This window comes from Orycteropus afer, unplaced genomic scaffold, assembly GCF_000298275.1.
Source record: "Orycteropus afer afer isolate SDZICR_OR568_19922 unplaced genomic scaffold, OryAfe1.0 scaffold00021, whole genome shotgun sequence".
Lineage (NCBI taxonomy): Eukaryota > Metazoa > Chordata > Mammalia > Tubulidentata > Orycteropodidae > Orycteropus > Orycteropus afer.
This window is the reverse complement of record NW_006921608.1, coordinates 19,900,654-19,912,016: the sequence shown is the minus strand read 5'-3', so window position 1 is coordinate 19,912,016 and position 11,363 is coordinate 19,900,654. Positions and strand designations below refer to the sequence as shown.

At 39.6% G+C, this 11,363-nt stretch overlaps 1 protein-coding gene across 1 annotated transcript in view; it reads right to left on the bottom strand.

The window, feature by feature from the left end:
* Positions 1-5,686, bottom strand: part of VIRMA (vir like m6A methyltransferase associated) — a 69,212-nt gene extending 63,526 nt beyond the window's left edge. Inside the window, exon 1 of the mRNA XM_007934869.2 lies at positions 5,624-5,686. Coding sequence (XP_007933060.1) covers positions 5,624-5,686 — 63 coding nt within the window. The remainder of the gene's footprint in view (positions 1-5,623) is intronic.
* Positions 5,687-11,363: the final 5,677 nt, after the last annotated feature.

Below are 11,363 nucleotides of genomic sequence, written 5' to 3'. Positions count from 1 at the left end.
TGAACCTGCGGGCTTGGGACCATAGTCGCAGGGGACATCAAGCTCAATTGGCATAACATACTATACAAAACATTGTTCCACCTCCTACTTTGGTGAGTAATGACTGGGATCTTAAAAGGTAGCAAGCTGCCATCTAGATGTAACAATGGGTCTCTCCTCATCCAGAGCAAAGAATAATGAAGAAAACCAAAATTCATGGAAATAATTAGTCCTAGCGACTGGTACACCATCCAATCTGCAGCCTATACAACTATGAGACCAGAAGAACTAGATGGTGCCCGGCTATCACTGTCATCCACTTGGAAGGGGATGTATGTAAGAGACCCTTGATAAAGAGGAAGAACAATGTGGAACAAAACTCAAAATCATTTGGAGGAAAAAAAAAAAAAGGAGGCGACCAGGTTTGCTGGTCCGATAGAGCCTGGTGGAACCACTGAGACTTCAGGTCTGGAACTGAACCCGCACCTATGGTTTCCAGCCAAACAAAATACAGGCATATGAGTTGAACACTTACCTCGAGTAGATACACTCTTTGGAGAAAACAATCATGGGAGAAAGAAAGGCTGCTTATGCACAGGGAGACAGCTCAGGGGGCAGGAGTGTATGGAGGGATTGACACTGGGAAGAGGTAACTATGGGGAGGAGGTGGGAGGGAGCTGTTGCATTGTGGTAAACTGTGGTCAATGACATGAGACAAAGTATATGTGCTGTATGGAAAGTGAATTTGCTCTGTAAATCTTCACCCAAATCACAATAAAAAATAATAATAATAATAAAAACCTTAAAATGAAGTAGTATTTTGTAGACTCAGTCACTCCCCTAAAATTTTATTTTAACCCAGAAATACCACTCTAGAAATATTACAGAAAGATTAAAAATAATAATAATAATAATAACTAAACTCACTGCTGTCGAGTCGGATCCAACTCATAGCGACCCCTCCTTGGGTTTCCAAGGCAGTATCACTACAGAAGTAGATTGCCCAACCTTCCTTCCCAGGAGTGGCTGGTGGGTTTGAACCACCAGCCTTCCGGTTATCAGTCAAATGCCTTAGGTACTATGCCACCAGAGCTCCCCAGAATGATTAAAGGTGTATAAAATAATCTAGATTTACGAATACCACATCATATTGAGGAAATTGCAACCAACATTATAAAACAAAAGGTATATAAACTGTTGAATGGAAAACTAATTTGCTCTGTAAACTTTCACCCAAACCACAATTTGGCGGTGAGGGGAGGAAAGAATTTCATATTACTGTTTGTAGAAAATCAGAAATCTAAATGTAGAATTTAGTATATAAATAATAGCATTATTCCATAAAGAAATATTATACAACCATTAAAAATTATATTGTACAGAATATCTCTGAGAGAATAAATAAGAAACTGGTCACAGTGATTTCTTCTAAGAAAGGAAAAAGGATGGCTAGAAGACAGATTGACTTCTTACTGTGTATCTTTTTGTACTTCTTGAATGAGTACCTCATATATATATTACCCAGTTTAAATTAAAAAAAGATAACTTTTCAAATGAAACTTACTTTAAAAAATTATATATAGATAGATAGATGTATTTTATTCTGGAAAAGTACAGCACATTGTGAAAAATGAAGTCACAAAACAGTACGTACGTATCAGTACATTAAAGTGGATGTATAAACATGTACATATTCACTAGAGGATTTGGAAAATATTAATATAAAGAAAGCTGTAACTGGGACTGTGAAAGCCTTTATTTTTCTGTATTTTCTTAATTTTCAATAATAAATTTAAAATTTGCTAAAGTTACATATAGTTATTTTTTAATTTAAAAATAAAAGTGACATACAAACCACAAACACAATTTGGAATTCATTTATCACCATTGTATCCCGTACAAAACTTAAATACAAGTCTATCTTCCTGCACGTAAGAAGATAAGAGTGCCTCTTTTTGGGACACGGAAGCTTTGCATTGGGAGCCCTCCCAGATTTTACCCTATGTGTCTCTTCTTTATACTGTGCCTGAATTGTATTCTTTTTGCTGTAATTAAACTGTAATTTTTTTTTTAAAGTCTACCTTCCCCACAAGATTACAAATTGCTAGTTTTTTTGTTTTTCTCTTTGTATTCCCTCTCCTTGAGCTATACCCTCACTTCAAGGTGATTTTTCATAAATGATTATCAATCAGGTTTGTAACTTTTACAGGGCAAAGCCACTGACATACCACTATGCACACCTAAAACTAAATTTTCTTGTTCCCTTCAAATCCACTTTAAACTCACTTCCTGAATTTTCTATTACTGTCAATGGCCACACAACTTCTCTCTCATCCCTAAAACTATAACACTATCATTTGAAACGATTTTTTCTCCCCCCCACACACACAATCAGTTGCCCTCCTGTCAGTTTTATATCCAAAATCCATCTTGCATTTATCACCTACTTAGTTCCACTGCAACAGCACAGAACACCTTCAGAGTGAGGAAAATGTGCATTGCTGTGTTTTAATCTAGTTATGTCACTTTAGGGAAGTCACCTAACCTCTTATCCTCAGCTTCCTTACCTATAAAATGGGAACAACTACCTTTCAAACTTGATGGAAGGATCAGAAATAATGTATTTAAATTACTAAAGCATGTGTCTAGTACAATTGCATTCAATAAATGCTAATAATTATCATTACCTACCTGCTAACTTGAGCCTTCATTAGGTCTCTTTTCCTTCCTGATTTTGCCATCTATAATTTCTCTAAAGTATTTCAGACATTAATGATCAATTAATCTATTTAATGCACTTTACTAATCATAAAATTTGCTCAAAAACTACATACTTCCTACCAAAATCTATACTCCTTAGCTGAGCATTCAAAGAGATCCACGAACTGACTTCAAATTGCCATTCAGATGTGACTTCACAATGCTACCTTCTCCATACCTTATAGAAAACTAACTATTCTGTTAGAATGTTCTTCTTTCATATCTACAACTGTAAAACATTTACCCTTCCACCAAACACCAAGTACAAATGCCAAACACCTTTATGAAGTCTTTCCTGAACTTGTCAATTAAAGAGTGATCTCCCCTCCCCTCCTCTGAAATCACATAGCCATTCTCTGCACGCCAAAAAGGAAGCTAAATAAATATTGATTTGGAACGCAGTATGTGTCAAACGCTAATAGGCATTTTGGAAACAAAGATAATAAATCCCAAGGAATTCTCACTCTTCCACTTTACGTACTCATCACATTCTAATTTGAATCATAATTTTGTGGATCTAATCTCTACTACTTGGTCCTTAGGTGGCAAAACTGTTTGTGACGAACTACGAACTTAAAGGTTGGCAGTTCAAATCCACCCAACGGCATCTCAGAAGACAGGCCTTTACATCTGCTTCCATAAAGATTACAGCCACAAAAACGTATAAAACAGTTCTTCCCTGTAACACATGGAATCGCCACAAATCAGAACTGGCTCCATGTTTTTAAGTCTCAAGGAGGGGTCGCTATGAGTTGGGGCCAACTCGACGGCACATAACAACAGCAATACTTACCTATAAACTCCTTGAAAATATTGTTTTCTTTATCTCAATGTCCCCTAAAAAACCAAAAACAACAACAACAAAAAAAAACAAGCCCACTACCATAGAGTCGATTCCAACTAATGGAGACCCACACTGGGTTTCCAAGGCAGTAAATCTTTACTAAGTAAAATGCCCAGTCTTGCTTCTGCAGAATGGCTGATTGGTTTGAACCACCAACCTTCTGGTTAGCAGTCAAATGCCTTAGACACTGTGCTACCACAGCTCCTTAATGTCTCCTACAGCAGTCAGTAAAGTGCAAAACACTAGTATTCATTAAGTATCTTTATGTTTTAAGACTTACTGAATTGTTTTGAACTGTGAAACTTGAAAGCTCTCACACATTTCATGAACAACAAAATTCACTAACTTTTAGATCTACTACTCTTCATTTTTCACTCTCTAACACTGTTTTCTAATCACCCTATTCTTAGATCACAAATGCTATTCAAATTCTGACTACATTTTACACAATGCTTCTACACACAAAGACCCTACACTGGGAATGTTTCTCCGTGATCCCTTCTCTACACACAAACCCGTACTTCTCCAAGACTCAGTTCAAATCTGATTTCTACTAAGCCCAATCACACCCAGGAAAGTATTTATTCCCTGCCCTATGCTCTCATCTGCCTAAGAATAAATAAAAGAACAAGAGGTTCTTCTCAGGTGTTGTCAAGTTGATTCCAATTCATAGCAACCCCATGGGTCAAAGTAGAACTGCCTCAGAGTTTTCTTGACCGTACTCTTTACAGAAACAGATCACCAAGTCTTTCTTCTGCAGAGTCAATGTGTGAGTTCGAACTGTCAACCAGCATATGATAAATGAGTTACTGAACAACAGAGCTAATGGACCTACGTGAAAAGTGAACCTACAAATTAATTCATTATCAGTAAGATACGCTAACCTAAGGCTCCCAAACTTTAAATTTTTATAGACCAGTAAGCTATTTATTAAAAAAAAAAAAAAAAATAGATCAAGGTTGTCAACTTTTTATTTTGACAAGCATTAAAATACATTCACTATGACACAATTTCATAAATGAAAGAACATTTCTAAAGACATTTTCATTCAGCACCTATATTTTGTGAGATAATGTCCTAGGCACTGGAGATACATCTGTGAACAAGCTAGACACTATACCTGTCCTCATGGAGCTTGATATGCAACAATCCTGTTGACAGAAAAAGAAAAAGAAAAAAATCTCCCAATAAAGGACAGTTCTCTAAATTGAAAGAAATGTCAGTTTAGTTTTTTTAATCTCGCTGAGGACTTTGTTCATCGTTCATTTGTGGCTAGCTTCCAAGAAGCTTTAGTTAACTAGCTATATTCAACTTACACGTTGCAAAATAAGTCATACGTTCAGGGGTGCTCGAAATTGTTCGGTACAGAACAGTTACTCCAAGGCACCTGCCCCCCCACAAAAAAATCAATACATTTGTGTTTTCAGATGATAGTCTGACTACATTTCTTTCAATTCTCCCGTTTGCAAGTATTCTCCACACAAGCAACGTTCTATGTAAGCATTTCATGTACGAATGTGTGAGATCTTCCCAAGAGATAAGTAATTGAAGAATCAGGACAAACCAGAAAACGCCGCAATCCTAGCACAACGGAGCTTCATAATTTCCGTTAGGTAAAAGACCTAAAGAAGGGATTCAGAAATGTCTTAACTAGGAACCACCGTGCCAGAGTACGCTGCCCAAGATCCCTCCCAAACATCATCTGAGGTAAATCGGCGAACCATGATCTTCTGAGGGCCGAACGCTGGCAAGAAGAAACAAAAAAAGAAGGGAAAAAAAAAAAAGGAACGCGAGCAGAACAGTCAAATCGACCAAAGACACAGGCGCCTAAGTTAAGTCAGGAAATGAAGGGGCTGCGGCAGCCCATCCTCAGACGTGGTGCCAACACCTAAGTTTGAGAAGGGGGGTGGGTGTATGTGAGAAATCAAAGCGACTATGGCGGGAAGAAAATTCGAGGCATGTCTGACGGGTTTTTTTTTTTTTTTTTTGTATGGATCCTCAAGTGTAAAGCAGTGTGGGAATTAAGTCGCGAAATCTTACCTCAGCGCTTGGGTGCTTAAAAGTATCTAAAAATAGCAGCTCCATCGCCGAGTCCACCGCCATGTTTGCGGCGGGACGGAGGCAGGGGAACGACTTCCGGGGCAGGGCTCCAACCGGGACGACAGCAGCTCAGGACAGGGAGAAACGACAGCACTTCCGGCGTCCGGCGCGCTTGCGCCGCTAACCTCTCCCTACCCCAATGCGCACAGCCGAAGTCGTCGCCCCGCCTTCACCAGCGCGGCTCTTTCTGAGAGCCAAGAGGAGCAAGGTTAGGAGGAGCTGACTACGGGGTCTCCAGTGGTCCAAGCCTTGTTCTACCGCGTTACAGAATGCTAAGTAGGCTTTGCAGAGGATGTAGAGGGATGAGGAACGCTACGAACTCTAGGTACCTCGACCTACATACCCTCCAGCAAGCAGCCCTTCTAAGACTTGGAGGAAAAGGTGCAGTGAAAGAGGTTGACTGTTGTTGTTGTTGTTATGTGCCCTCGAGTCGGCCCACTAACAGCGCCCCCTCCTTGGGTTTCCGAGGCAGGATCACTACGGAAGTAGATTGCCCAACCTTCCTTCCGAGGAGTGGCTGGTGGGTTTGAACCGCCAGCTTTCTGGTTAGCAGTCAAGTGCCTTAGGCACTACGCTACTAGAACTCCCAGAAAGCGAAGAGATCCTTTGATTTTTTTTATCTGTAAACTAAGAATGAGAATACCTAACCCACAAGCTTGTTGCGAGGATTGAGATAACATTCAAGACACTGTATAACATGAAATGCTAGGAACAATTAAAAGGGTGTATAGTGGAAAATCAGTCTCCCTGCCAAGTGTTGCGCTTGTGGAGCAGCTGAAACTATATACAGCTACTTGGTAGTATGATGAATTGGCACAAGGGTTAGGGGCAACTATTTGTAAATATCTAGCCAAAGTAAACGTGGCTACCCAACTCCTGCAAAATCCTTGCACATGTACCCAAAGAAATACCTACAGATATAAAAATGTTTATAGCAACAATTTATAGTTGCAAAAAAGCTGGAAACTTATTAATGGAAGAAGTGAAAAGTAAACTGTGGTGTATTTTTAGTATGTAGCAGTTGCAAGTGAAGCCAGAATGCTCCTGAGAAGTGAGAATGTCCAGACTTCATCTCTAGTCCTGTTGTTGGAAGGGGCCAGACCCAGAAGAAGGATATCATGCCTGGTAAAGGGTCAGCAAAAAAGGGGTAGACCCTGAAGGAGATAGAGTGACACAGTGGCTGCAACGATGGGTTCAAGAATAGCAAAGGATTGTGAGGATGGTGCAGGACCACGTAGTAACTTGTTCTGTTGCATGTAGGGTCACTACTTGTCAGAGCAGACTCGATAGCATCTAACCTAACAGCAGTTGGAAAGAATGAACTAGTGCTGTATCTACTAACATGGATAATCTCAACAATGGGGATACACTAGCACAGGCTGAAAAATATGTAGTGTAAAATAACATCTATATAGTTGTAGTAGTTAAGTTTGTGTGTTAACTTGGCTGGGCCTGGTTGAGTGGCTGGGCAGCTGGATGTAGTATTCCCCATGGTAAGATTGGTAATTAACTCCATGGCAGAATGTATTGGAGCAGCTGAGTAGCTGCTTTAGGGATGTGGTCTGCTTCCTGTATATAAGCAGTAGCTTTGGGAATCTATGGCACACTTGAACTCTGCATGTAGCTGTGTCGTCGTTCAGCAGCCTGCCATGCTCTCTCTGCCGACCTTGGGGACTTTCAATGGACTTGAATTAATGACCTGCCATGTGGTTTGGTAACATCAAGACTGTGCCCTTTTACTCATCAACCTCAGGCTTGTCAGTCTCAGCAGCCAGCAGCTGCCTGAGTGAAGAAAAGCCTCTAGCTCCAGTGGGCCGTGAGCAGGAGGCAGAGCTGAAGCCCAAGGTTGAGGGGCTTTCACCCAGCCCCTAGAACTGGCACTTTGAACTCGGACTTAAAGCCTCCAAACTGTAAGAGAAGAAACTCCTGTTTGTTCAAGCATCCCATTTATGATATATTTCTGTCAGAGCAGCACTAGGTGACCAGCACGTTTTTAAAAAATGTGCAAAATAGAACTTCTAAGGGTTTGTATATGTTATAAAATGATAAATGCATTGGAAGGATATACACTAACATTTCAAGTTAGTGGAGAGCTCAAAGGAGAAGTAAGGAAGGGGTCTTCAAAAGCTTTGGTAATGTTTTATTTTGTAGGTTGGCAGTGGTTTCACAGGTGTGCCTTATGTTAGTCTCTGCACCTTTTACTATGCCTGAAATATTTAATAATTAATTTTTAAAGTGAGTCTCCCATCCATTCCCTTCTGCAGTCATAGGTTTCTTCCCAAAAGCAAGTTCTATTAGCTAACAGTTTATCTTCTTCAGTGTTTGTTTCTTTCAGAGCAGCAACTGTTGCTTTCATATGTATTATTTTTGATTCTTCAGTTTCTGCTTTTATCTTTACTGATTGTTTCCTTCTGCTTGCTTTAGGCATATTTGTTGTACTTCTAATTTTTGTAATCAATGCTTGTTTATGTTCATAATGTCTTATATATTATTACATACATTTCTCTACCAGTTTGCCCCTAAGCCCTCCTTTAACTGCATATCACAGTATTTACCATGTCATGCTTTTATTGTTGTTATTTTTAAGGCAGTCCGTAATCTTAGCTTTTATTTTCTTTTTGACGTAAGCATAGTGTGAGATAGCTTTTTAAAATGCTTGGGTGGTGTAGATTTTTAGTTCTGTAATTCCAGTTTTCGCACAGTGTCATTAGAACCTGTCTAAGCTTTTCTATCTCTTTGCAATTACTGAGATTTTCTCTTTGCCTAACATATAGCCATTTGCGGATATGTTCCATGAGCATTAAAGAAAGTGTATTTTTACTGTTTTAATAGTCAATATATATCCACCCCAGTTACAGCTTTAATTACATTATGTTCTTAATTACAGTTATATTCTTACTTACTTTTTGTCCTCTTTATCTGTCACAGGTTAAAAAACATTATAAAATCTTCTACTAATAATGTATTTCTCTGTTTTTTGTTATATCTCCTATACTTTTGGCTTCACTAATTTTGATGTTATGTAATTAGATGTGCAGTTATTCACATCTCTTAAAATTTCAATGAGGTTTCATTCATTTACCATTAAAATATCCTTCTTGTTCTCATTTAACATTTTTGGACTTATTTTGACCTTGTCTCATATTAAACCATTACCCCGCCTTTCTTTAGTTTTGCATTTGCTGGGTATGGATATATCTTTGCCCAAACTTCTTTCTTCAATTTCAGGTGTGCCTCCCAACAAATAAAATCAAATCACTCCCTGCTTAAGTATGACCTCCACCTCCCTGTTTTCTCCATCTCTCTTCTTACCAGTCCAAAGCTTCCAATTGTTGCTAAATAATTTTAACAAAAAAACTCCTGTGTAATCAAACCCTGCCCACATCTTCAGCCTCATCTCAAACAACCACCTTCCTATTTGGTCTCACAGCTACAGCCACAAAGACCTTGTAGTTCTATTATATGCCCCCAACTTCTCCAACTCTGGGCTTTCTAGTCTTTCTAAGAACAGTTCTGCAAAGTTAAACCATTTGTCAATTATCAGATTGGCATAAATTAAGATGTTTAATGTTCATTCATTGCTGGTGGGAGAATAAATTGAAGCAAACTTGTTGCAGATAATTTGGCATTATTGATCAGACTTTTAAATGTACATGTCCTTATCTCATTAATTAATACAAATTATTTTCCTAAATGTATTCTGACACATGCACAAAGGATTATTACCAAGATATACATTACAGCATTATTTTTAAAGCAAAAGATTATAAACCAATAACATGTCCATCAATAGAAGAATCTACAAGCAAATTTACACAATGGAATACTCTCTAACTGTTAATAAGAATGAAGTAAATTGATATAAATGGATTTGGAATTAACTTTAAGATATACTGCTAAAGCAAAATGTAGAATTGTATGTATATTATGTTATTTTTGTAAAGGACATTATATGCTATAGAAGCCATTTCAGCTTATGGTGACCCCATGTATGTCAGAGTAGAAATATGCTCCACAGTGTTCATGGAGGTGACATTGTGGAAGAAGAGCACCAGGCCTTTCTTCCAAGGTGCCTCTTGGTGGGTTTGAACCACCAACTTTTCTGTTAATAGCCGAGCATTAACCCTCTGTACCACCAAAGGACTCCCTATGCTACTATGTGGTCAGTGTTAGATGCCATTGTGGTGATTAAGTTTGTGTGTCAGCTTGGCTGGGCCTGGTTGAATGGCTGGGCAGCTGGTTGCAGTGATTCCCCATGATGAGATTAGCAATCAACTCCATTGCGGAATCTACTGTGAGCAGCTAAGCAACTGCCTTAGGGATGTGGTCTGCTTCCTATATGTAAGAAGCAGCTTTGGGAATGGTTTCTAGCTTATGGCACACTTGAACCCTGCATCTAGTCATGTCATTGCTCAGCAGCCTGCCGTGTTCTGCCAACCTTGGGACTTTCAATTGACTTGAATTAATGGCCTGCTGTGTGCTTTGGTAACATCAAGAGTGTGCCTTTTTACTTGTCAACCTTGGGCTTGTCAGCCTCAGCAGCCAACAGCTGAGTGAAGAAAAGCTTCCAGCTTCAGTGGGCCAGGAGCAGGAGGCAGAGCTGAAGCCCAAGATTAAGAGGCTTTCACACAGTCCGTAGAGCCAGCACTTTGAACTCGGACTTAAAGCCTCCGAACTGTAAGAAAATAAACTCCTGTTTGTTAAGGCCATCCCATTTGTGGTATATTCCTGTCAGAGCGGCACTAGATAACCAGAACAGCTGTCAAGTTGATTTCAACTTGTAACAAACCAACGTGACAGTTAGAACTGATCCATGGGTTACCTAAGCTGCAATCTTTTTTTTTTTTTTTTGTGTGTGTGTGTGATTTGGGTGAAGATTTACAGAGCAAATTCACTTTCCATACAGCAGTTCACATATATTTTGTCTCATGTCATTGACCACAGTTTACCACAATGCAACAGCTCCCCTCCCACTTCCTCCCCATAGTTACCTCTTCTCAGTGTCCATCCCTCCATGCACTCCTGCCCCCTGAGCTGTCTCCCTGTGCATAAGTAGCCCTTCTTTCTCCCATGATTGTTCTCTCCAAGAAGTGTATCTATTTGAGGTAAATGTTTAACTCATATGCCTGTATTTTGTTTGGCTCGACAACACAGGTGTGGGTTCAATTCCAGACCTGAAGGGCAGTTAGGGGCCATAGTCTCAGTGGTTCCACCAGGCTCTACCGGACCAGCAAACCTGGTCCCCCTCCCTTTTTTTTTCCCCTCCAAATGATTTTGAGTTTTGTTCCACATTGTTCTTCCTCTCTATCAAGTATCTCCTACATAGATCCCCTTCCAAGTGGATGACCTAAGCTGCAATCTTTATGACAGCTAATCACCAGGTCTTTTAGCCTGGTGGAACTGCTGGGTGGGTTCCAACTGCCAACCTTTTGGTTAGTAGCTGAGTGCTTAACCATTGCACCACCAGGGCTTCTATGCCAGTATATCAACCTCACAATTTCATTGAATTACCACAAAAAAAAAAAAACTTTTTCCCACTTATGTTTCATACAAGGAGCTTTGGTGGCATAGTGCCTAAGGCATTTGACTGCTAACCAGAAGGTTAGCGGTTCAAACCCACCAGCCACTCCGCAGAAGGAAGATGGGGCAATCTACTACTGTAAAGGTTTATCACCTTGGA